At 48.2% G+C, this 27,013-nt stretch overlaps 4 protein-coding genes across 5 annotated transcripts; 2 read left to right on the plus strand and 2 right to left on the minus strand.

Moving 5' to 3' along the window:
* The first annotated feature begins 430 nt into the window (after positions 1-430).
* LOC112886992 lies at positions 431-5,930 on the plus strand. 2 transcript variants are annotated; one of them, XM_025953056.1, is made up of 4 exons: positions 431-608; positions 1,672-3,406; positions 4,257-4,971; positions 5,119-5,930. In XM_025953056.1, exons 2-4 carry the CDS (start codon positions 1,732-1,734, stop codon positions 5,723-5,725), a joined length of 2,997 nt encoding a protein of 998 aa, XP_025808841.1. In that variant the 5' UTR covers positions 431-608; positions 1,672-1,731; the 3' UTR covers positions 5,726-5,930. The 2 variants fall into 2 exon arrangements, with proteins under 2 accessions (XP_025808841.1, XP_025808842.1); XM_025953057.1 differs by having other exon boundaries at positions 433-608; positions 4,260-4,971.
* Positions 5,931-6,062: 132 nt separating this feature from the next.
* LOC112886993 (5'-adenylylsulfate reductase-like 6) lies at positions 6,063-9,126 on the minus strand. The gene is made up of 4 exons (XM_025953058.1): positions 8,813-9,126; positions 7,491-7,666; positions 7,268-7,392; positions 6,063-6,763 (listed from the first exon to the last, which is right to left on the minus strand). The coding sequence occupies exons 1-4, from the start codon at positions 9,011-9,013 to the stop codon at positions 6,345-6,347; spliced, it is 921 nt and encodes a 306-aa protein (XP_025808843.1). The 5' UTR covers positions 9,014-9,126; the 3' UTR covers positions 6,063-6,344.
* Positions 9,127-19,885: 10,759 nt separating this feature from the next.
* On the plus strand, positions 19,886-20,780 carry LOC112886081 (rapid alkalinization factor-like). Its single transcript, XM_025951859.1, has one exon. The coding sequence runs from the start codon at positions 20,094-20,096 to the stop codon at positions 20,457-20,459; it is 366 nt and encodes a 121-aa protein (XP_025807644.1). The 5' UTR covers positions 19,886-20,093; the 3' UTR covers positions 20,460-20,780.
* A 2,452-nt stretch (positions 20,781-23,232) lies between these two features.
* Positions 23,233-25,658, minus strand: LOC112886667 (pollen-specific leucine-rich repeat extensin-like protein 3). The gene has a single exon (XM_025952631.1). It carries the CDS (start codon positions 25,631-25,633, stop codon positions 23,462-23,464), a length of 2,172 nt encoding a protein of 723 aa, XP_025808416.1. The 5' UTR covers positions 25,634-25,658; the 3' UTR covers positions 23,233-23,461.
* Between the last annotated feature and the right edge of the window lie 1,355 nt (positions 25,659-27,013).

A 27,013-nucleotide genomic window follows, 5' to 3' on the forward strand; every position in this document is an offset into this window, starting at 1 on the left:
AGTATGCTTTTCATTTGGCTTTTCCAATGGTAAGCACATTATGCTAAAAAAGGAAGATATTGAAAAACGGGTCGACATGCAATACAATTGCACGGGCGGAGAAGTTGGGTTGCTAGCTGGATAATAGGCTCCATAACAGTTACCGGAAGCCATACAATTTCACGTGCGGAGAAGTTAGGTTGCTACGAGCCTAAAGTTTGGTAGAAGATGGTGGGATCATGGCTGGGCTACGTAACAAGACCACCCGTGGCTGCGTCGCTAGCGAAGTCCGGCCATCATGTCAGCATGGTAGTGGTACCAGGCGGTAAACCCGCCCCGGTCGGTCTTTTTTTTTTCTCTCGCGATTTTCACCAAGCCGGCGTTGGGACACGAGTTAGCCCGCGAGCCACATACATCCTCCTCCTGCCCGCCCTCCCGATGGGTGACGGCCTCGCTCCATTCTCCGGACCCTGAGGCTGAGCCCCTTCCAGATAAGGCTATAAATCCCGCGAGCTAATCCTCTCCCGCTCTCTCCCTCCCCTCCCTCCTCCGCTTCCCCTCTCCTCGGCGACGAGGAGGCGCAGCCCCGCCACCACCGGACCGGCCGGCGGCGTGGTGCGTATGACCAGGTGACGTCAGGTTCCCTCGCCCGCTCCCCCTTCGCCGCGCGCGCAATGTGTTCGCGGGTATGCCTGTCCCTGTGCCGTGCGTGTCACGGCCGTGTCCCCCCGCGCTCTCCTGCTCCGTTCCCGCGGGCGCCTGGTTCTATCGGCAGTACCTTCTTCGTGCGAGGGCGGCCAGAGACTGAGCAGGGAGGCGCCGGCTCTTCCTTGCATGCGCACTTCCGTGGCGGCGGCATTGGTGGCCTCTCCGCAGCCCCGCTAATTTACCCTGTGCTCTCCGTGCATATTTAGTCTCTGGTCCTCTCAACTGCTGCCGTGCGTGGTCTGGTTCCATGCCGGGCGCCTGCTGCAGCCCTTGAGTGCTAGCGCGCTGCCCCATTTCCGCTGACAGTTGCCACTTTGTCCGAGTGCAGAATTAAGGCGTAACAAGGTCAATATCGAAGTTCAGTGATGACCGAGGCGGCTCAATTTGAGCTTTCGGGTGCAAATTTATGATATGGCCAATCCCACTCTGCAGCAGTATAGACATCTGCTTTCCGATTCGTTCGGCATTCAGATTGGAGCAAAAACATCTGCTTCTGCTCGACTTTGTGGAGATTCGATTGGAGTTTGCAAGGCATCGTGTAGATGATCCTACATTCATACTTGAAACTTCAAAAATGTTTGGTCTAGCATTGCAATCTTTCCACAGTTGGTCTTTTGGCTATCGGTTGTCTTATTCCATTCGATGTAACGTAACTCCAGTTTTTACTTGCCCAGATAAGCATAATTTAGTTCTATACAATCATGAAAATAGACCAATAGAGCCTTCTATTTCAGGAACAATTCAACATGGTTTCCCTGAAAATGGTACTCTTTTGCAATAGAATTGTGATGCCTTATGCTTAAAGTTTGCATCATATACTCCTGCAACTTTTAGTTCTGATTTTGCATTTCCTTTTGGCAAATGCTGTAGTTGGCATAACCTAGCTGTCTGTGTGTTCTACAGTATATCTTTTTTTTGTTCATCTGTTTCGCTGGCATTAAGACCTCATTGATTTTTGTCTAAAGAGCTATCTCTGCTGCACAGGTTCTGAAGGAATCAAGAGTTTGATATAGTTGCTGGGTACTTAATTCCCTTGATTCAAAAATGACGCCAGTGATTCATTGTTCTGTCGGCAATATTAGCCTGTTTCACATTGGAAGTATCAGGACCAGCCGAGAAATCCAGATAAGAAGATTCCAGGGCTCAGCTAGGTATTCGAGGGTAGCATCACCATCACCTCAAAGACTGTTGCAACCACAAACAGCATTTCACTTGATCAGTATTTACAAAAGAAGAAGCTGGTCCTCAGCCCAGAGGCAAAGAACCTTGTCTGCTGCGACTATTGGAACTGATGTCACAGTGGAGGATCAGAATCCATCCCCCTCAGGAGAAACTTCCGATGAAAACTCTGAGGCGGGACCTGATGCTGTTGAAGCAAGTGAGCAGGCTGAGGCTAGCATGGACCAAGCTTCTTCTGCCCGTAAATTAGGACGCAACATACGGAAGAGCGAGATGCCTCCACTGACTGATGAGGATCTAGTTCCTGGTGCATCTTTTACTGGGAAGGTGAGGTCTATTAAACCATTTGGAGTTTTTGTTGACATTGGAGCATTCACGGAAGGCCTTGTCCATATCTCCCGAGTAAGTGATGGGTTTGTAAAAGATATATCTTCGCTCTTCACTGTTGGACAAGAAGTGTCGGTCAGATTGCTTGAAGCAAATAAGGAATCAGGGCGCATCTCTCTTACTATGCGGGAAGGTGATGACTACGTCAAGCCAAAAAAGGAAGCACCTAATGCTGCAACTGGTGGGCGGAGTGCCACTGCGACTCCCAGAAGCTCACCTAGGCAGACAAAGGAAAGACAGGACGCCAAGGCAACAAGCGAGTCAAAATATGCACCAGGGCAATCTCTGAATGGCACTGTGAAAAGTACAACAAGAGCTGGGACATTTGTGACACTACCTGATGGGAGCGAAGGGTTCCTTCCCAGAGAAGAGGAAGCAGTTGCATTGTTTACCCTTATTGGGCAATCTGCAATGGAAGTTGGTAAACAAATAAGGGTTAAAGTATTGAATGTAGCACAAGGTCAGGCCACTTTGACAATGAAAGACGTGGAAGATGATGAAGATGATTTGCAAACGCTGAACATGGAGCTTAAGCGGGACTGGTCCAGAGGAACTAATGCGTTTGAATTGGCTTTCCGTAGGAACAAGGAGATCTCTGCATTCTTGGATCAGAGGGAAAAGACAAAAGTGCCGGAAGTACAAGCAGCTACTGGATTAGCAGTAGTTGAAGCTGATAGTTCAGCTTCTACTACAGAAACTGAAGGAAAAGAGGAGGTTAGCTCTTCCATAGAAGCTGCCACCACTAGTATCGAGGAAGCTGCTCCGGTGGATGAGGAAAGTGGTGGAGAATTGAGCTCTGTGGCAGAAGTAGCAACTGATATTCCTGCCCCTGTATCTGAGGCCTCTTCTCAGGAGGGAATTGAGGATTCAACTTCTGTGGCAGACGCTGCTGATGACCAAACTGTAGAATCTGGAAGCGCATCTACAATTGGTGTTGAGCTGTCCTCCAATGGGGTCCCAGATAGTACTGGTGTGTCTTCAGTTTCAGAAACTGAGGATAAACCCGCCGAGCCTGAAGAATCTTCAGCAGTAGAAGAGGTTCCTGTAACTGCAAGTATCGGGTCAGTCGAGCCAGCTACACCAGCTGAGGCGAGTGAGAAAACTGGTGCCGAGGTTGCTGCTGCTGGAGTTGAACAAGCAAGCACAACTACAGGTCTGTAGTAATCTTATGAGCGAATCAGTGATGTTATCCCCTCTAAAGGCTTTGACATGCAATAATCTGATAAGCCATGCCTTATCTGCAAAAGCCTCTTGAAGGAGCAACCCTGCCTAATTAGATTAGGGGATGCTAGAGTAGATTGCAACAAACCTGTTCAAGCTACTGTTTTTTTCCCTATTACTGTTGCAGATATCTCATGTTAATTTATTTGTCCCATTGTTGTTTCATACATCAGTAAACTTCAAGGTTCATCACCTATCAATCCTTGAGTTCTACCCCTGATAGCCAAAAGGGTTGACCTGGTTGTTATGCTTTTGCTGTACAGTATCATAAACAGTTCAATTTCACCTCACCTTATGCTGTATTCTTTAGATCAAGCATTTCTCCACATTTGTGAATATTTTTTTTAGTTGTGTTTTCTGTGACATGTCTACTGCATGCTTTGCTCAAACTATTATATATGATAAAAATATGTCACTTGTCTACTGATGCTTTAAACATAAACAAGGCTGACCTCCTGATGGTATATAAATAAAGTCCTGTAACTTGGCTAATTACTGTGTTTCTTGAAATAAGTAATTGCTTTGTCCAAATTTTTATTTCCGCCAATGTGTATTCTACAATGTGATTGTCGGACATAATTCTCAAAATTTTTAGTGCAAATTAAGAATGATACTGAAGTCCTGTATTTGAATTGTTATTTCCTTTAATCACTTCATTCTCCTTTGTGAACATGCTCTACCCTAAATTTTCCTTGGCAAAAGTTCACTGCACATTGCAATTCGTTGGCAAACTATTGCTAGGACGCACAAGAAAGGTTTTGACAGTCTTTTCTGCACTTTAGCAGCCACTATTTCTCCTTCCCTTGTGAAGCAATTGCGTGAAGCAACTGGAGCAGGCATGATGGACTGCAAAAAGGCTCTTGCAGAAACAGGGGGTGACATTGAGAAAGCGCAAGAATTCCTACGAAAGAAAGGGTTGGCAGCTGCTGACAAGAGGGCCGGCAGAGCGACTGCTGAGGGAAGAATTGGTTCTTACATACATGACAGCAGGATTGGGGTCCTTATTGAAGTGAATTGTGAGACCGACTTTGTATCCCGAGGTGACATCTTCAAAGATTTAGTTGATGATCTTGCCATGCAAGTTGCTGCTTGCCCTCAAGTGCAGTATGTCTCTATTGATGACGTCCCTGAGGAGGTTGTGAAGAAGGAGACAGACCTGGAGATGCAGAGGGAGGACCTCTTGTCAAAGCCAGAGCAGATCCGGGCTAAGATTGTTGAAGGTCGTGTAAAGAAGAGGCTTGGAGAATTTGCATTGTTCGAACAGCCATTCATAAAGAATGACAAGGTCACAATAAGTGAATGGGTGAAGCAAACCATAGCTACAACTGGAGAGAACATGAAGGTCACGAGATTTGCCCGGTACAACCTCGGTGAAGGGTTGGAGAAGAAAAGCCAGGATTTTGCTGCTGAAGTTGCAGCCCAGACAGTAGCGAAGCCACCGCCATCTGCTCCTTCAAAGGAGGACAAGCCTGCTGAAACGACAGAATCTGCTGAAAAGTAATCTCCCTCCTCATGCCTAAGTGTGCTTTTGTTTGTGAGTGTGTGCACATGTGCACCAGTGTGTGTTTTGGGCATTTCTGACTGAATTATGCTGTTATGCCTTTTAGAGGTGACACGGCTCACATTTGACATACATGTTTCCAGGAAGCCAGCTGTTGCAGTTTCAGCTGCATTGGTAAAGCAACTTCGCGATGAAACTGGTGCTGGTATGATGGACTGCAAGAAAGCGCTGGCTGAGACTGGTGGTGACCTTCAGATGGCTCAGGAGTTCCTGAGGAAGAAGGGTCTCTCATCTGCAGACAAGAAATCATCTCGCCTAGCTGCTGAAGGCCTTATTGGCTCCTACATCCATGACAACCGCATTGGATGCATGATTGAGGTCAACTCCGAGACTGATTTTGTGGCTCGCAACGAGAAGTTCAAGGAGCTTGTGAATGACCTCGCAATGCAAGTGGTGGCCTGCCCACAGGTTGACTATGTCTCGGTGGAGGACATCCCAGAGAGCATCATCAGCAAGGAAAAGGATATTGAGATGCAGAGGGAGGACCTGCAGTCCAAACCTGAGAATATCAGGGAGAAGATTGTCGAAGGGCGGATAGCAAAGAGGCTCGGGGTGATGGCCCTCCTGGAGCAACCCTATATCAAGGATGACAGCAAAACGGTGAAGGATCTTGTGAAAGAGATGATTGCCTCCCTTGGGGAGAACATCAAGGTGCGGAGGTTTATCCGGTACACCCTTGGCGAGGATTGATTGATAAGACGGTGACCTCAGTTACCGTAGTTGGGCACATTTTGATTCGAGAAGGTGCATAGCTGTTGTTAGTTTGTACTCAGTTCCATCTGTAATTTTGTATCACCTGTTACTACTCTTCCTTGTTCAAAAGAAAACTTCTTAGCACTCCTCTGTAGATTACAAGAGAGGTCAATAAAGCATTACAACATTACGGCAAATTAAATCTTGTATTTTTTTCAGTGGTTTGTTTCAAAGTTCTTGCCCAATCCGTTAGCATCAATAAAAAATGTAAGATTGATGCTAACGGATATTACAAGAAAATGAGGGACTTCTATTTTGAAAATGGAAGACATCAGAAAATGAAGCTAGAAGATGTCTTGGCAAAGTATTCTGGGTAGGGAAAGAACGAACTTATGCTGCGTCTTCTGTTGCTAAAGGCTAGACACAGCCTGATGGACGCTCAGGGCTAATGTTACAGTATGATTTACAAAGGCTCAACAGTATTCCTACGATTTACATGCTACAAACAAGATGTATCTTTCTGAGCAGAGATCTTATCTGTCTCTACATGCACATCTGAGTTACAGGAGCTACTTCATCCAGCGCGACTCAATGAATCAGCACAATCTTGTCACAGTTACAAGGTCGAGCCCATCAATCCAACAGCAGCTCGGGGAGAAGATTGCCCACCAAGCGACACTGAAGCTAGCGACGACGCCCAGACCCTAGCATTCTTAGCTCCAGCCACGAGCCTCAACTTGCTCCACACCTTCCTCACATCCACAGCATGGGGCACACATTCCAGCAGCTGGTTCAATTTGGCAAGGATTCCAAGGTTGATTTGCTGAAAGTACTGGGTCCAGAAGCCTTTGATGAGAGCGAAGAACTTTGGGAAGAAGAACAAGAATATCCTTAGGCAAATAAATAGGATACTGAATGCTAGGTAGGGTTCTCGCTTCACTGCTTCACTAATAGAGCTGTTCCAAAGGTTAGCGTAATGTGTGCTCTGTGCTGCACTCCACTTCCGAGGACCAATATATGCGACTGGTTCCTGGCCTGCATGAAACCAACTCTTCCTTGAGTAAAGTAACATAAATTGGCTTCTTCTTTTCCACCAATAATACCCAAAATTTTCGAACTGTTATAAGTTATAACTAATAGTAGTGCAGCATGTAACGCTTATAATGTGATATAATGGTAGCTGCAACAATACATTAGGCATAATTCATATCATTTCATTAAAGAAGGAACAGCGATTACACACTCGTGCCGCGCAGAAAAACGAATACACAACATACACACAAACACACATACACGCGCAGACACATACAAACGCGCGTGAGCGCACAGACACACACAAACGCACGCGCGCGCGCGCACACACATACACACATGCAGACACACACACCCCACAAAAGCGTTACTGAATAATTGCATGATGTAACTAGTGTAACTAGTGTTTGGTATAACAGCATATATTGACTTTGGCTTATTGCATAATAAATATTGCAAGATTCGAACGACAGATTTTAATACATAATTAAAAATATAGAAAAATACCTGTTACAGCAGTGTAAAAGTTGGCCATAGAGTCAAGATCTTTAGAACCAAGAGGCCAGAATGTGTATGATCCATGAGCTATTATTATGGAAGGCAGTGTACGGACAGCATATCTCGAAAAAATGCTGCAAACGATAAAAGGAAAGAGGTTATAGCTATGGGCGTTGGCTATCTTACTGCCAATAAAAGGTAATAACTACACTAGAGCATATTTGGGTCTTACGCAGGCATGACGTTGGACTCTCCGACAGCCAAGTGCTTAATCCGCGGAAACATTGAGCTCAGATCATCAAAGAGTGGTCTCATTCGTTGTGAGAAAGGGCACCACGATGCATAGAAAAGAACAGCTGTGTACTCTTTGTTGCCATCTAACACCCCGACAAGTTCCTCCCCGTTGACCTGCCAAAATGTTTGAAGTGAGTTTCATATTAGACACCTCAGATCCAAAGTGACCCAGCAAACATTACACTACACATTACACAATAGAACTCTAAGCCAACCAAGCAAAAGTCATCATATGGTTTTGCATTCTCCTTTGCAAATAATCTAATCCCTATGAGATATTGGCTATACAAAATTATTATGGGCTTCGACAAAAAGAAAAGAAGTTATTATGGGCTATCCACTGTATCATACTCCGCTGTCACATTTATGCATCCGTCAGTTTTATCTTGTAGCCGATCAAGTTCCATTGAAGCACCATGTGCATCTCTACCAGCCCCTAATCTTATACCCAGCGGCACTACTTCATGACTCTACATTAGTTCCAAGCTTTCCCATTAGTGCTACAGCCATTCACTATCAATTATCAAATGAACTTTTGAGTCATTCCAACTAGGACCATGTGCATCATACCCTTAAACAACGGAGGAAGACACAAATAATACAGGAAAAATAGTTCACTTGTTGCAAAGTTGCCACCTCATCATCAACCAATAAAAAACGCAAAGCAAATCACAAGCGAGAAATTCTTGACAGGTAATAATTTTGAACCAGGAGTTCAGGGGTGTACAGGCTCAAAGACAGATTTTTCAGATCCTAATAGAATGATAAAACGAAAGACCAAGAACATAGGCTACGTATCACACTGTTCTTGATACTCTGCGTTGACTAGTTTAGCTATCTTACTTCAAAAATAAACAAAGAACAGGTAAATTCCGTCAACACGACGGGAAGGGAATCACGAAAGCGATTCTACAACAAAAGTAATGAACATCAATCCACTAAGCACAGTTTGGTTGCGATGCCTCCAACTGTCTCTGCGAAACTTCGAAAACGCAACATTATTTACCCATGTCTCCCCAGGAGAATCCACCCTAATCAGTGAAGAAACCAAGAGGAACTAATTCTTCGAGGTGGAAACAGCATCGAGAAGTATGAACAGCGCCTAAATTTCTCAACATCAGCATCGGAGCGCGAGCAAGAGAGAGATCCGCCAAGAACCCGTACGCCGTACCGCCGGATTCACCCTCCCGAAAGCACAGATTTTGTGGCCAGCCGAACAGCCAAACGGCCAGAGGACAGAGCTGGGAGACAAACACGCACCTCCTCGGCCGGGCACCCCTCCGCCGAGACGGGGCAGCTTGCCCGGAGCGCGGCGGCGAACGGCGGCAGCCCGCCCTCCAGGCCCGGACACCGCCCCAAATCCGGCTCCACCGGCGCCTTATCCCGTGCAGATGCAGCAGCCGGCGCCGGCGAGGGGAGCAGCGCCAGCAGCAGGAGGAGGGGGAGGAGGCGGCCGGCCATGGCGACGGAGGCGAGAGGGGGGAGGTGGGAGGAGTGAGATTTCTTGGTTTTCTCGAGGGTCAGCTTTGGGAATCTTTCGAGATTTGGTGTGCTCTTGGAATTGGGGTCGGATGGGACGGCCGTACTCTTAACGGTGTATTTGAGTACTCCTATATGGAGGTATTTCAGGGTTTATTAGTGGCTTGTTTATAGTTTGTTGATATTTATCCTTAGCTATAAGATTGTCATAGCTTACTTCTCCAACATATGGATTGTTTTGGGCTAGATGAAACCTTAAGAAAAAGAGTGTTGCAATTGCCGTTTTGTGGTTAGGGTATATTAGGATTTCGAGATGAATACAGAAATAAGTTGGAGGAAGAATCGTACCAAAGTTGTGATGACACTACTCACAGAGGATGTGGATGATGAGAACAAGAGGGATGGTGGTGATGGTTGTGGTGAAGAATTTGGTGGTAAAAACTGCGAAGGAGGGTAAGTTGAGGGAGTTGTGTGACGAACACAAAGGTAAGAACTAATTATTAGCGTGCAGCGAGGACACAACCTATGCAAGGGAAAACTTCCAAGATGATGCTATGATATTTAGATCCTCATCCAACGGCCAAAATGTAAATTCATTTCTTTGAATAATGTATTGGATAAGTTTGTTGCACAACTATAAAAGGCAAGCCAAATATCCACTGGATTCTGTTTGGATGTCGATATTGAAGGGCTTGGCAATGCATTGGGTTCAATACTAAATTAGACTAACTTTGAAAATAGAGAGTAACACCAAAGCTATTGTTTGAATATAGATAAAATGGCTAGAAGGAATTCAACTAGAAGCCAATATCAATTCGTGTTTGGATGAGCATCCCGTAAAATTGGAACCGGACCATCTTCATCGTCTCCTGTCCACCGCTCTCATGCGCAAGAAGCCTCTAAGCCACTGCCGCCAGCCCCTCCTCATGCGGAGGTCGAACCCACGAGCGGGTGGGCCTCGCAATGGCGGAGCTCAGGGCCACTGCGGAGGAGGGTCACGGCAGCGCAGGGGGCCGCGTGCGGCAGCTGAGGGTCGCGCAGTGGCGGAGGGGCGGCGCAAGGGTCCATGCACGGCGGCGAAGGAGGGTCGTGGCGGCGCCGGGGGCCGCGCACGGTGGAGGGTCGCGGCAGCGAAGGACCACAAGAGGGAGGGGAGCAGGGTTGCGGAGGAGAAAGAGAAAGAGAGAAGATGCGGAGATGGACGGGAGAATAATTCCCCCAATACGGAGGGGGTTGGCTCGATATTGGAAGTGAAGGGGTGAGGGTGGGGTGAATATCGTTTGGTATTGAGGTTCATTTCCAATCCTGAATTCTAGGACATCCAAACAGCCGATTTTCGGAGCTACCAATGCCAATTTCAAATTCTAAGGCGCGGTGCTAGAGTTTCACTGGCACTTGCCTAAACCTTCTTGTACCTCCATTTCATGGTTGTTTTTCGAAAGATTCCCCCACACGGTGGCTCATTGGTGTAAAGGAGTAAGGAGCTCTTTCGTATGATCCTAGCCATCAAATAATTTCATTCATGTTTGTTGTTGATCCCAATGTTGAAGTAGTTTTAAATCCAATGAAGTTAAGGTTGCTGCTACTCCTTGTGTTGATTTGGTTGATATTCTTCTTATCCAAGAATTTCCTGGTATCCCGTTAAAAAAAGAATTTTCTTTTTTTAAACAAACCAGATAGGAGAGCTGCCGATTATATTGAAAAAGTAAGCTCAGACTCAGCACAACAACAACACCGGCCGGTTTGATTGGGACATCAATATAGCCGCACAACTCCACACGAACTCAATACAATAGCAACCATTTGGATTGAGACATCAACACAACTGCAAAGTCAACATGACTCCATACCAAACCACCACAACCCAGGATAAAGCCAACAAGTAGCCCTCATCACAAGCGTTGTCGTCCCCGATGATGTCCTACGCCAACTAGCCGCTGCCATGCAAGACTGGTCGCCGCAGTCCGCTGCAACCCAAGTAGCCACCCCGACTCCTCCACCATGCCACCGCCGTCTTCAAGTCACGCACACACGATCGTCGATCTCCCAAACCCCAACCAAGCATTGGTAGAAGTTAGAAGAGGAGCCCACCACACTACACCAAAAGAGCCACTGCCATGCCGTGTCCCTCGATGAAGTACCGCTGTAGCACCATGCACACCAACCAACCGAAGCACCATGCCCGATCCTGGATCTCCGAGATGACTCATATGTGTGGGGGCCTTGCCACATCCACCATCACACACCACTCCTCGGACTCACTACCTTGAAGCATACGGGGGCCTCGCCACTCCCGCCCTTGGACTCACCAAGGATCCGGGCTTGCTTCGCCGTCGGTGGTGTCATAGTACCACCGAGCTGCTCCAATAACCTCACCTTCGTCGCGCCGCCATCGGAATCACAGTTGCATCACATGTGCGGATATAAAGCCTCCAGAGACACGGCTCATCACCTCAGCCCAGGTTAGATTGGGACATCGACCATAGCCACCACACACTCTACCCAGACGTAATGGGTCGTCGACCAGAGCCTCAGCACCCTCTACCCAGTCGGATTGGGTCCTCAACGCGAGCCTAACCAGTGCCACGACACAGCCACCACCACCACTGAGCCACCACCACCGCGACCCTTGGCAGCCAGCCCCCATCGGTGATGCCAACATTGCCGCAAGCCAAGCCGGGTCTCGAGAAGCGACGCCTCCAAGGAGGACACGACGCCAAAACGGCGCTGCCATCGCTCGTCCATACTGGACAGAGGGGAGAACGACACCTGAGGGCACCGCCGCCATCAGCTCTGGCAAGAGCGTCGGCATAGGCTTTCGCCCGGATCATCCCACCAATCCTGCTGCACGCGCACGGCCCACCCCGCGTTAAGACGCGGCAACGTGCCACCGGGCGCCACTTGCTACAGCTCCTCGCTCTACGTCACCTCTGTGAAGCCAGCGCCGGAAGGATGGTCCAGCACTAGTATCACCGTCAACTTTCCAACAAGGTACGTCTAACTCAACTTGTATTAAACGTGCTAGAGGATTTGATCCGCTTCTGGAATGTATCATCTAGGGAGCCCGAGGTTTTGGCAGTGGGACATATCTCTAATCTCGTCGGGTCGGTGTTTGGATTATACATGATCATGATTGTTCAACCCGACGAACCCGACCCGACCTAACCTGCCCCGCTCGACCGACCCGACCCTACTAATATGGGTTGGACAAGCGTTGAAATTTTTAACCTGCAACAAAAATTGGCCGAGCATGGACCGAATTTTTTTCTCGAAATCTAAGAAAACCTAACCCAACCTAAAAATTGGGTATAAAAAGTCGGGTTTAACCCGACATGACCCGACCACATGTTTGGGCATGTGGTTGGGCTCGAGCCAAAAATATGCTACCCAGTGGCCAAGAACTCTGATGTTTTTTCTTTTACCAATACTAAAGGCTATATATAGATACGAGTTCAATTGAGAAATGAATTGAGAAATGAAACCAGAATCATACTGAAAATATGATGAGGCTGCCTTGCTCCGGAAATAGTTCCTCTGCGGTACCGCAGAGGAGACTCGTTCCCTCACTGATTGTGGGCCCACGCGTCAGCGAGGGAGACTCGCTGCAGTACCGCACAGGAGATTCATTCCCTTGCTCCGGCCTCCGGAGTGAAAGAAAGAGTGATGACTGATGAGCACGACGACCTGGGACGAAACCACGTCAGTTCAACGTGTTCCCTGACGTTTTGCGCCGTCCAAACTTTTCCTTTACACTTTCTTTGCAGTGGCCACCTGCTGTTAGCACTTAGCACAGTGGCCGCCGGGTTTGCTTGCCATGCTGGGCTGTCTGGGTAAAGTTGAACCAAGGTCCCTGAGCTACGTTTGAATAATGTAATGGTCCTCTATATTTTATTTCTTGCTCGACCTCCCAGTGTTTTGGGTATTCGTTGCCATGGATATGCATGATTGCATCTTTAGACGAGTGGACGGCGTTTCATGTGAAGACACAGTGAATTTTGAGTTGCAACATTATCATTCCAGTTTTCCTATTTTCTCTCTAATTTTAAACGTCACATGCATGAAAAATTGGTCTGGCCTAATTCGATATACGTCATCAAAATTTTCACAACAAAACTTTTGAGGGTGGAAAGTCCATCCACATGGTTTGATAAGTCGTGGTGCCTTGTAAAAACATTTTCTTTTCTTTGACGAACTAAGAATTTTCCCTGCAAGTAAGCATAAGGACAAATGGAAGTCAGAATAAATGAAAAATACATTCCAGCAGTTTGTACTTCAACCATGAAAACCTCAAGCCTCCAGCTGCTTTATTTTCCATGTCTATCCTGTACAGTTTTCATTCACAAGCAGAAGCTGAATCCTGAAGGTTTCAAGTCCTGGCCTCGTGCACTAAGTCGTTGTCACAGGTTTTGAAACTGTGAGAAACAGCAAGAGTGACATGCTATCATTGACTTCCAGCGGTGTTTATAAGCTGGCTTGCCCAAGTTGTTGCAAGAAATGTCATGTTTTCACCAACAAAAAATATATATTGGGTTTAACTTGCGCGATTATCAAGTACTCCTTTTTTTTCAAATATATGACTTTGAACTGAAAATTAGTTTTGTCTAAACATCATCATATATTCTAAAACAGGTATTTGTAAATTACTTGAGTTGGAGTAACCTGGAAACTTCTTTCTCCTGTAACCAGCTCGAAAAAGCGGATATTCTATCCCAAATTACAAGAAGACCTCTGGAAAAATATCCAATTACATTGAGACCCACAAAGGACATTCTTCGATCTCCTTAGTAAAGAGTCTTCCACCGAAGTCACCGATACAAAGTCTTCTTCCAAAAGTCACCAATATTTTGTGGCAGCTCAATTCAAATGTTTGATTATCACTCCCATCTTAGACACTTCCCTGTTGCCACATCATCCTGATTATCTGATGGACTTGTGGCAGATACACATTTCTAAGTTTTTGGACCCACTATGCTTATCTATGATGGATCTTCAAGGTTGTTTATGAAAGGAAAGTACCATGTTTTGGTTTAACCAACAACACCGGTTCGTCATCTGATTACGGTATAAATGCCAGGTGTAGGTAATGTACACTGTTCCAGTCACAACTTATGACGTAGCATTAGGTAAATATCACATCAGCATTATGTAAATATCATTACATGTTGCTGACAATTGCATCAGAACACGACACTTTTTTTTTGTTAGCATATACTACTGGGTCCAGGCGTCCAGCCCAAAATATAATTTGTTCCAGAATACATGGTGTCATGCTCTGAAAACTTGGGCACCTAAAACACATAAAAATGTTAGCTTTGCCTCGTAAAGCTTCTTTGTCATCACAATTTTTCAGTTTAACCTTTTGGTGACCTATAACTAAAAGAAAAATGGAACAACCTAACACACTAACTCAAGTAATAAAAGATTTTCCCTCGCAAAAAAAGTGATAAAAGATTTTTTTTAAAATTTTCTTCAGAAGTTCAGAACCCAATAGTTCCTAACAAATAACCAAGACTCAACAATTTTGATGGTAGGAAAAAGAACCTACAAAAATTGGGCTGGGCCCTGTTGTGGGCTGTAGAAACATTTAGAATCCAATCCATCCATTGTCCAAGTGAATTAGTGGGTGGCATTCCGCTGGAAGGCCCCTGATGCTGTTTTTTAGCCCACTTATTGTCGCGTGGTAGAGGAGAATAGACCGCAGCGCGCGCGTGTGTGTATATATATATACAGAGGATGAGTTTTATCTATACTCGCGTGTAGCTACTCTCATTCTCAGTATACCATCGTGCGTATATTCATATGCTCATTTATCACTTTGAGTATGTTTATATACTTATTCTAAAATACTTCAAATATATACGAAAAATTTCAAAAGCATCCCTATTTTTTAAATATATATTATTATACTTTAGTACTGGTATATAAAATTAAGTATGTCCACATACTCTATGTATGGTCATATGCCCAACGTATATACCATCATGGATGGTCTAGTATGACCATATATATCTCGTACATACATTTTATTGGGTCAGATACGTCCTATATCATGAGATACACATGTAGGAGTAGCTACAAGCGCGTGTAGAATTGATTTTTCATATATATATATCCAGAGAAATTCACTTATATGTTTACAAAGATTATATAACAGAATAAGATTAAAAAAGATTGTATAACATAATTTCTGAATTGCAGTTCAGGAAATCCGCTTTTGCCCCAAAAATGAGGGAAGCCGTTTTTGCGGATGTAACTTTATTTCCTATAGCGAGCTAGGTCTACTGATCTCCCCTATATTTTGGTGGTGATCTCGTCTAGTATACTACTAAACAAACTCAGCACGGCCAAAGCAGCGCTGTTTATATTCACTAAGGAGGCATTTAGCTACCATTGCAGTATTAATTGACTGCATCCATTTATAAAGGGAGATGATGAGATGTGGCTATGTTATTACGGCCTCTACATATATACATATATACATCCCTTATTCCCGTGTAAAGCTGCGGTGGCAACGATGGTGGCACGCCAAAGTAGACATGGCCGGCAGCAGCAAGGCAGCAAGCACCATCAGGACGCCGGCCATCGCCACGTTGCTGCTGCTGGTGGTGGCGGCGGTGGCAATCACGGGCAGATCCAGCGGTGGGTTGAGGGAGTAGATGCTCGAAGCTCTCCTACCATCTGAAATCCTATAGAGTTCTTTCTAAGCCCCCTACAAATTTAAGGAGGAAGAAGAAGGGAAAAAGAAGCGTGAGGAAGAGGAAGAAGAGAAGAAGTCTCCTTAAAGCTCAATCCTACCTCCGCCACGGGTGGCAATGACATTGCTCTCGACGGTGGCGGCCTTTTCTTGTCCCTGAAGAAGGTTCGCAGCCACATCTACCGCCGCCTTACAAGGGCCCATTTGCCGGCGCCGGCACATTTGGCTGGTGGTCATCGGCAGTAACTGAGGTCGTCCCGTCCTACTGCCGCTGGGCCCTTGCCGGCACCGGAGCGTCCCCGCCGCCGGCGCGTGCCGTGGTCGTGGATGAGCAGGGGGTCCTGGTGTGGAGGAAACCCCCGCCCTCCGCGCCCAGCGGCACGACCAACATCGTAGCCCCGTTGCCGGCGCCGGCGCCATCAGCGGGTGGATGCTAGTGATGTTTGCGTGCTGTTCTAGCTTATGGCTTATTTGTACCGATTGCTCATTTCAAAAAGGATTAGTACTTGGGTAGCATGATAGGCTACAAACTAAACCCTACCAAAGATTACCTCGGTGAGGAAAATTAAAGAATCACCCTACCGATCGAAATAAAACTATTGTTGGAGCATAACTTAGATTCTTGGGTCTTTCGGTGCTCGCTATCATTTTTGGTTCTTTCTCTGTACCCTTTCGATCGCTTGTTTCATTATGTTTGTCTATAGCATCGGCAGAAATATGCAGAATAAATACATTTCGACACTACAGTGTAGCTATTGCTATATTTGCACTCCCGCCCCTAATTAAATGCTTTCGCTATGAAAGAAGATAAATGGTAAAATTGGTTGTCAAGTTATTTGATTGGGATATATATGAACGGTAATTTCGTATTGACTTTTAGTGTTGCCATGTGTGCTAATGACAAACATAGTGGAATGGAGGGGGCCGTTGAGTGGGAGGCGTATTTTTCAAGCGTTGATTTTCCATCACATGCTGACAAATTCAACACCAACATATGTATGGCAATTGAGGAAGCTGATTAGAATTATGCAACTTGAAATTTTAGATGGTTAAACTCATCATTGGGTAAAAAGAGTTGATGGAAGCTAAGCACTATTGGTCAGGTCTCAAATAGAGTTGTCATTCTAAAATACATGAAGTCCTTCTTTCGAAACTTTTGACACAACACATAGTTAAGTTAGCTTTAATTTGTGTCGGGAAACTTCTTCTTCTAAAAGAATTATTTCGATGTATTGTGGTGGTGCTATGTATCCAGGTCGGAAGATATGTATTTGTGATTATATTGCTATTAATTATTTTACTTTTGAAATGGTAATAAATTAAAATTTAGATATAGCCATTTCATGCAGATAAAATAGACATCAGACATCAGCACCTGTTGGAGGCCAAGACCGGCCTGTGAAAGTCTATTAGCACCGGCACTTGGTAACTCAAATCGGCGGTGATAATACTTTACCGTCGGTTCTTTCTTAGTTCTGAGATTGTTTTCCTGCTTTATTTGACATTCAGTTCTAATAACTTGCGTCCTTGCTCGCATGCTGTCTAATAACATTACATACAGGAGTTCATCTTAAAAAAAGTCATATACTAATACAGATTAAATGGCCACATGCAGAACATTTCCAGCTGTCTTCTTTTTCCCCATAATTATTGAGTCGTCCCAATATTTTATCCTAACTCCTTTCAAATGAAAGAAGAATTTTAGATCTTCCGATATGTTAGATGTATTAGGAGGGATCTGAAAAAGCATCTTCCCAATAACCTATGAAAATAGTATTAGGATAATAATATGTTAGTGGAAGATTTTGGTTGGAGGACTACTGGAGATGATTTTAGAGGTGGCCCGAGGTTTGCGGTCTGGGAATTACCAAGTCCACCAACTTTTAGTTCCCTGGGAATAGCGCGGAGCTCATCGCATGTATGGCAAGAACCACAGCGCAATCTCTCGGCTTCCATCTAAAACTGATCGAACACGACGCATGTATTTCCTTTTACGTTTTGATTCTAGTATCCGTTAGAACTTATATAAGCCGATCGATCCCTGGCACATCAATGGAGCGCGTGCGTCTGCATCTCGACGGTTTCCCAGTAGGTTAGCCATGGCGAGAGGCGGCAGATCGCCGGCCATCTCCGCGTTCCTGCTGGTGGTGACGCTCCTCTCGACCACGGCTGCAGCGGGGCGCCCTGCCTCCGGCCGGCAGCATCCTGCTATTCCGCCGCCGCCGGCGCGTGTGGACGACGAGCAGGTCTTGACGCGGGTGAAGCCACCGCCGTCCGGGCCTAGCGGCCGGACCAACCGCCGAGCGCGCCACTGCTGGCGCCGTCGCCGGCGGTGGTGCCAGCTGCTGCGACCGTTGCACAGTGATGCTGCTCGATCGAATAGGATTTCTCAATTTTGTACGTATATCGGAGGTGGGGACCTTGTGATGCATGTATGTGCGCTACACATGCATCCCGATGTCTCTTTGTTTTCTTGATCTGAAATAATACATCATCATGACGTCTATTTCGACGTGTTTTTACGGTTTTGTTGCTGGGCAGATGTGACGTCATAATGAAGCATCAACTATGTGCCCCAACTTATTTGCTGTTCAAACGTCCGTACGTTGCCGTTGTGTCGAAACTTGTGCGTTGCTACTGTATTGCTTCCCCCCGAATGCTTGGACCCCTACGCCCGATCCAGAAGAAGCCCATGCATCTTCGTTTGGGCTTTAACTATGGCCCATTGAGGTGTAGGAGGAGAACGGGCCAGGTACAGCAAATTATATGCAGCCCACCATCTCCAGTCTCCATAGCCCAAACTTGTGTTCCACCTTTTCTACTATGGATGTTAGGCACATCTTCATGACAAAGACTATTTAGTCCATGTTAGTATTGCTTGGGATGCTTTTTACAAGATTATCTAGGACAAATAAATCCTATGCCACCTTGTTTCTTCCCAACTCCGACTAATTTGCGTCTCTGGAAATTAATATCTGTGGCCCTTGTAGAGCTGCAGTTTTCGCGTTCCATCCAAGGCTTCTAAGCTTTGACCAGGTTGCCTGTGGATCTTTGTATCGGTTTTAAGCATTTGTTTGCGTGATTTTGATGTCAAAGATAGAGTTGCCAAGAAAAATGCAGGAAAATGATTCGTCTGAAGAGGACTACATGGAGTTTTTTGAGACAGGTTTATATATTAAAGGTTTTATTTTGAAATATATAATTGATAGATTTAAGGTTGGTAATCAAAAGTATGAACAGGCCCCATGTGAGGACAGGAGAGAAGAGAAGACAACTATTCCCTTGTGACCCACCTGAAGGAATAAGTTAGGTAAAAGATGCCTTGCTTTACCGGCTACTCGAACGAATTCGAATTTAAGTTTTGAATCTGATGAACGAAAACACATAAACACGGTGAGGATTGCCTGAAAAATTGCGCATGATGACAACAGTTGGTAAGAAAGATTGATAGTAAATTTGCAAAGTAATTTTTAATCCACTGCTGGTATCTATCCATCGAGTGATTGGGGTTAGACAACAAGGAAAAGTTAGTCTCTTGTGGGGGCAAAAAAGAAAAGATCAAATGTTTTTTAGATAAGAAATAAAATATTGAGTGTACAATGAGAGCGTGCCATGCAAGGGACTCAAAGTTGCAATGAAAGTCATTCCACCTTCACGTGCTCAAGAGGTTCGTCAAACATAGCAGCTTCATCAAATCCTGCAAGAATCTACTACTCCAAACACAAAGCCAGCGGGGGCTTCTGCCCTCCACCATCGGAGTGTCAGACTCCGGCTGACAGCCTGGCGTGTGCTCCACGAACCCGCATGTTCTCGTTCTCGCCGCGGATGAAGAGCAGGAGCCCTAATCGCCGGCCAATCACCGTCAATCATGCCCGCCACCTGGACTGGATGATTAGCAACCCCGTCCCGACCTGATCCCCGCGGTTAGGTTTAGGGCTCACCGGCCGCCACCGCCATCACCCTCGGCCCGGATCCACGGCACATGTCGCTGTCCCTTTTGACCACCATGCCCCCCGTGGCCCCCGCTCGTCAGCCTGGCTGCTGAGCTGTGCCCAGTTGTGCCGCGCGCCGCGCACCGCCCGCCTCCGCTCGCCGCCGAGCCGCGTTCCGTTGCGCTCGCCACCTCCACACGCTTATCCTCCCCCCCCCTCTCCCCTACCCTTTATCTCCCTCTCTCTCTAGTCTCACTCCTCTGCCAGCAGACTCTCTCTCCCCCCACTCCTCACGGGCACACCGAAACCGAGCAAGGCTCGCATCACCACAAGACACCAAGACTAGACAGCTCAGGCTTCCCCAACGCGCTTTCCCCTTTCCTCCTCTCGCCGCCGCCGCTGCCTGCATTTCGCCGAGCACCTCCGCCCGGCGGCCATGGCGAAGCTCGCGCTGGCGCTGCTGCTGCTCCTGGCCGTGGCGGCCACGGCGTCGGCCGCGGCGTCCATCGACCTGGACCTGGGCTTCCTGTCCTCGGGCGGCGCCGGCGCAGGGGCCCGGAGGGAGTGCCGCGGCACGGTGGCCGAGTGCCTGGCCGAGGACGAGGAGGCCGAGCTGGGGTCGGCCTCCGCCGAGTCGCACCGCCGCGCGCTCGCCGGCCGCGGCTACATCAGCTACGGCGCGCTGCGCCGGGACAACGTGCCCTGCTCCCGCCGCGGGGCCAGCTACTACAACTGCCGCCCCGGCGCGCAGGCCAACCCCTACCACCGCGGCTGCTCCCGCATCACCCGCTGCCGCGGCTGAGCTGCGGCTGCCGCTGCCGCTGCTGCCGGGCCGGCCGGCCGCTCCCTCCTCATGCGCCATCCGCCGCCGGATCCGCCGACGGGAGCGGGGAAAGCCCGGATCTTTCGCCGCTCTTCCTCCCCCGCCGTCTCCTCCGAGTCCTAAAAAAATAAGTTCTTTTTTTCTACTGCTACTGTTTACAAGTACTAGAGCTATGGATTTGTTGGTTGCTGCTGTATGGATTTGTGTTCTTTGTGCTGTTGTAAAGTAAGACATCGATCGATTGATTCGTGCCCCTATGGCTACTTAAATATGAACATATACTCTTATTCTTTTGATTGATTGCTCGGCTGGTCTCTACCTGCTATCCAGTATTCCAGTTCTTGGATTGCTAAAATAAATCTCAGAGTTTGCTTCGCCGGTGATTGGTGGTAGCATCCAAATGGGGATGAAAAGATGTGGTTTTGGTTGGGGTTCCTTTCATTCGGATCTAGAGCAGCAAACTGGAAACCTGCTGCCATGCTTCATCCAGTTCAACAGCTGAAGAACAGCATGCAGTTCTACCGTTCTGCAGCAGATCTGGGTGTGTGTCCCTGCTCCTGGTTTCATCCATCCGTCACCTGCATTGCTTGCAGGAACGGGTGGTGGTTGTGTGGTTCCATGATGCCTGAGCTCACCACCTTGAAACATGGAAGAACATGCGTTGTTGTTCTCCATCGATTTCTGGTTTTTTAATCTGTGCGCTGCAAACATGCACGGCACCACCATGTGCTGAAGCTCTTTGTTTAATACTGGTTCTTGGAGCAGAGGTTAGTGATCGCCACGTTGCCCTGCTTGTTTGTTACTACCTGACTGATTGGTTGATACCGCCGGTCTCCTCTCCTGATTGAAGAAGCTGTTGCATTTGTTTGACCACGTAAACAATGTTCAGATTCAGATTGTATATGTTTTCAGGCAGCCCATGACTTGCAGATATTCTTAGTACTAAGAAATCCACATTGTAGAGGTCACCAGCATTGCCATGGTTGTGAGTTGCGATTCAAACTTGAGAGCTTTGTGAAATCTGTTGGGAGCAAAGCATCACCAGGTACCAGAAGATGGAATGAAGCCATTCTATTTTAATTTGTTTGACAAGCATTTTCCAAATGGAGGATCCATCTGGGCGTTGGGTGGGGGGGATAAGTGCCGTGTTCTACGCGGTGGTGTGGTGGCGCGGCATCTTCATCATTTCGCGCGCCATGTGGATTTGCTGTTTGTTATATCGAGGGAATAAATGACCTGTTTGCTTGTCCGTGGAGAGCAGGAGTATTTAATTACTTTTTCCTTCAGAAAAAGAGCAGGAGTATTTAATTACTCTGATCTGATGAACGCTGGCTGCTAGTAGTAGCGAGGAGCGGACGATGCTTCTAGAGGTTAGTGGACCTGGGCCGGGCCTGGTCGACGTACGTACGGGGCGATGTAAGGCCGTGGCCCCTAGTTATCTGGGCCGTCCCCCGTAATTAGATGGATCGCGGGTCATAATTAACTGGCCCGTTAACAACCTGATCGTACAGAAAGAGGGGTGGTCGGCGGCGAAGATGGGCTGGATAGTGCATGTGCACACCATATACCCCCCCCTGGCCTCCTGTCTGGGAAGGGATGAAGGCCCAGTACCACGCCGCCGGCCTGCTGCGACCCACGCACACGGTTGGGCCATTAACTTGTCCAGTTGTCCCAGCGCAAAAATTCAAATTAGCCAGCCAGGTTTCTTGTCCTCGCTATGAATTTTGTCCAAACATGAAACATGTAGGTAGGCTCTAGCTACAAAGTATCCAAGGACGGAGGCGCACCTATGGAAAGAGTAGGCATGGAGCAATGACTTGGAGAATCTTAAATTCGATAACGTCAAATTTGCACTTAAATCCAGTAAACCGGCCGGCGCTATGATCCAGGAAAGACACACTGGAGTTAGGTTCTTGGCTAACTTGGATGAACAAACACACACCAGATCGAGTTTTGAAGTTCTCGAGGGAGATATATAGGAAATTCTCCTAAAAAACACACAGTAGGGAAGTCTGACAAAACACACAGGGAATTATATGTTTCCCTGTGTTTTTGATAAAATTACACACAGGAAAATTTGCATAGCACACGGGAGAATGGAGCTACCCTGTGGGTAGACATAAGACGTGGCAGGGAAATTGTGGCTAGATTTTTTTAATGAACTGTTATATTTTTTGTTGGTGATATATGTTTCCCTATCAGTAGATAAACATGACAGAGAAAAGGAAAATTTTCTGGCGGTTGTAACCTGACAAAGGAATATTTTTTCTTCTGTCGGTAATTCAAACCTGAAGGAGGACATTTCCTCTGTGGGTGGTTTACTGGCTGGGAAATGCAGTTACCGTCAGGCAATTTTTAAGAACTTGCAAAGATAACTCTTACTGCTAGTACTACATGCTAGTACTACAGTACTATTTAGGGGGTGTTTGGATCCAAGTACTAATATCTAAAAATGCTAAACTTAGCACTAACTCTTCCAACAGGAGTGCTAATATGGTGGGCTAAACTTTAGCCAATACTTAAAAAATTTAGCATTAGTGCTGATAGGTGCTAAAGTTTGTCACCTAACTTTAGTTCATCCAAACAGACCCTTAGTTCACCAATATTTTCAATGAAAAGAATATTAGCTGATTTCTGTATCATGGAGCACCAACATTTGAGTATAGAAAAACACCCGTCTCTCCCATTCTCTGCATCAGAATCCCAAAAACTTCTTACAAGTGCATTGTTGTGTGACCACAGTTCCCTCCTCTTTTTGCCCAATTCCTCCTCTCCAGTCAAGTTACAAGTGCACACGTGTGGATACATACACGCACGTTACCTATACTCATATACACATATACACGCACGCATGCACCCACGCATGCAGGTACCCGTTCACGCACCAGAGCTTCCACGTCAGCAGAGCATGCTGTGATCAGCTGATCGATCATTGCCGCCTCGTCGTCATGGTCATCTCTCAGCTTCAGTTAGTCGACCACTTAGTATCCTTGGAACTGAGGCGGCGGCGGCGAAGCGTACTTCTGCGACATGATCGGTGGCAGGATGACATCCGGTGATGGCGGAGGTGGTGATGGAGCCGGTGGCGGCGGTGGTGGGACTACTGGTGGAGGTGGTGAGCTCACCGAGGCTGGCTGCGGTGAAGATTTTACCGGCGGGGGTGGAGAGGTGATCGGTGCCGGTGGAGGTGGAGATTTTACCGGGGGAGGTGGTGAGCTCACGGGAGTTGGTGGAGGTGGGGAATGAACTGGTGGTGGTGGTGGGGAGCTTACCGGAGCCGGTGGGGTTGGTGATTTGATTGGTGGAGGTGGAGATCTCACTAGTGCCGGCGGTGGTGGTGATTGTACCGGCGGTGGTGGTGGAGAGCTTACCGGAGCTGGTGGTGGAGGGTATTTTATAGGTGGGGGCGGTGAGCTCATGGGAGCAGGTGGGGAAGGTGATTTTACGGGTGGGGGTGGTGAGCGCACTGGAGCCGGTGGGGGAGGTAATTTTACAGGTGGTGGTGGCGAGCTCACCTGAGCTGGAGGAGGAGGTGGTGATTTCACTGGTGGTGGAGGCGAGCTCACAGGTGCTGGAGGTGGAGGAGATCTGATTGGTGGTGGTGGAGGCGACTTTACGGGTGGTGGTGGCGAACTCACCGGAGGCGGCGGTGGAGGAGATTTCACTGGTGGGGGTGGCGAGCTAATTGGCGCCGGAGGAGGAGGTGACTTTACTGGTGGTTGTGGCGAGCTCACCGGAGCCGGTGGTGGAGGCGATTCCATTGGTGGGGATGCCGAGCTCACCGGAGCCGGCGGAGGAGGAGATTTCACCGGCGGTGGCGGTGGCGGTGGCAGAGACTTCATTGGCGGCGGCCGCGTTTCTGGCTTCGGCACAGGCGTTGTCTTGGGCGGCGATGGCGTCTGCCTCTTCGGCGACGGTGTGTAAGTTGGCCTCGGCGGGTTGGGGCCCGCCGAGCAGACGTTGGTGCGGCAGTCGACGGGGTGTGCAAGCACGGGCGCGCACACCGGCGACGGCTTCTGCTCCGGGCGTCCGCTGCCGAGGCAGTTGCCGCTGTCGTCGAGCGCCACGGGCTTGTCCTCCGACGGCACGCACGCCGCCGGCTCGACGCTGAAGAAGTTGTGGGCGAAGCTGAAGTTGGCGAGCGCCGGGAGCTTGCAGACACGCTCCAGCACAGCGCCGGCGAGCTGGTTCCTCGACACGTCGAGCTGCTCCAGCATGGTCATGTTGACGAGCCCCTCGGGAAGCGTGCCGACGAGCGCGTTCCCACTGACGTCCACCACCGTGGTGTTGCCGAGGTCGGCGAGCTCCGGCGGGATGCAGCCGTCGAGGCGGTTGTTGAGCAAGACGAGCTCGTCGAGCGTGTCGGCCATGCGGCCGACGCTGCGAGGGATGCACCCGATGAAGGCGTTGTTGGCGAGTACCACCACCGTGGCCGTGGAGTTGCCGAAGTTCTCCGGGATGGAGCCGACGAAGCGGTTGCTGTTGACGAAGATGGCGTCGAGGTCTTTCTCGAAGAGCTGCGGCGGGAGGGCACCGTCGAAGTCATTGAACCGGAGGTCGAGGTACTTGAGCACGGGGATCTGCAGCACGACGTCGGGGAACGCGCCGACGAAGCGGTTGTTGCTGACGTCGAGCTCGTGGAGGAGAGCGAGGCGGTTGAAGCTCTTGGGGATGATGCCGCAGAAGCGGTTGGAGTTGATGTGGAAGAAGGCGAGGTCGCTCATGAGGCCGAGCTCGGCGGGGAGGTACCCCGCGATGTCGCCGCCGTTGAGGTCGACGCCCGCGACGACGGCGATTTTGGGGTCGTCGAGGGCCTGGGCGCACGTGACGCCGAAGTAGGAGCACACATCGGCTCCGACCCAGCCGCCGGTGAAGTTCTTTGGGTCGGAGTAGATGGTGTGGCGCCAGGCCTGGAGCGCGGTGTACGCGCGGCGGAGGCGCTCGTTGGCAAAGGTGACGTCGACGTGGATGTCGAACTCGTAGTCGTCGGGGAGCTCGCCGTTGCGCTCGTGCAGGGACAGAATCTGCCGCCGCGCGATGTCGGACGCCTCCGCGTCAGAGAGCGCGGCCGCCGCCCCGAGCAGGACGGCGGCGGCGAGGGCGACGAGCGCGACGCGGATGCTGCTCCGGCAGCGGCGGCAGGCGGCCTCCATGGTTGGTGGCGGGGGAAGGGGCAGTGCGGGAGGCCACCCCTTGCGGTGGAACCTATATGGAAGGTGGGAAGATATAGGCCGGCGGCGACGAGGGGACGGACACGGCCGAGGGGCGGCGCGCGCCTCCCGGAGCTGGCCGTTGCGGTCTGGTGGTTGATGTTTTTTGGCGGGAGAGGAGGGACACGTGGGCAGCTGCTTTGACCGGTGCTGGCCTCTGGCACCAACCCTGCCTCGGTGATGTCCCTCGCTCCGGTGAGGTGTCACTTGCCAGCGTGTCATGTGACATGCTAAATTTAGCATGCACAGTTCAGAGGTGATTTATCAGAGGATTTGGAGTTAACAAATTGTGTGATGATTTTTTCTGGATTGTGCGTGCTCATATATTGTTCTTTGATATTGTAGTTTGTTTGAATTTAAACCTCGTTCAAATTTGATTGAATTCATGCGTATTGAGTGTTGACGGCTGGTTTTCGATCAGCTGATGACTGGAGTCAATGTGTCATGACATGCTGAATTTCGTTACCCAGTTTTGGACAGAGACACACAGTAATTTAAGTTAAAGAACTTTGTGTGTGTGTTTTTTTGTTACTAGTTCATGATACTCATGAACAAAAATTGCATGCATTGCCAACGTTCCAAATTGCCGATAGAACTCTACTCTATGTATTTGATTGCAAAGGGCGTCATTGACATTACACAGCTCTGAATTCATATTTCATTTTGCTTCCCTTCAAGACTGAATATTCACAACTGACAGATCTTTTTGAGAACACCCATCCCTTTGAAGACAAGAAGTTATTATTGTAGAACCCTGTTATTAGGCAGCAGTCAGGCAGTTCACTGCGTAGCAGAGAAACATGTAAGCAAACTGAATGCATAATTGGCGCTACAACCGAGTGACGGTGTTTCTGCTTTAATTCCATTTAATTGGCCAACCAGGTAACATATATCTGTTGTTTTAAGGACAATTGCTTATATATATGTATATGTGTAGTTGGAAACAGCAGTATAGGTCACGGTCATGTTCCAAATAATCATTCACTCATGCATAATGCTTCTCTGAACATGATGTTGAAGTCCTCAAGGCTCAAAACTCATCGTCATCTTAACATGGTGTACTTTAGGCATGGTAGGTATCAAGAATAGCAGCAGCACAGATGATCCTCCCTCGGAACTTTCCTGATGGACAAAGACATGAACTCTTGGTAGTGAATTCGCTAAAACTGAAGGATCCGGATGAAAATGATGCTGTTCAAATGAAATTGGCCTCCAGTAATTGGGCTCTTTACAACAAGCTAGGTATATCAGGAGTTTAGGAAATCCCTCTCTGTACAAACAGAGCTGTCTGATCTATCTGAATGTGCTGTTCCACCTCTTCTA

Source organism: Panicum hallii, chromosome 3, assembly GCF_002211085.1.
Source record: "Panicum hallii strain FIL2 chromosome 3, PHallii_v3.1, whole genome shotgun sequence".
NCBI classification, from domain to species: domain Eukaryota; kingdom Viridiplantae; phylum Streptophyta; class Magnoliopsida; order Poales; family Poaceae; genus Panicum; species Panicum hallii.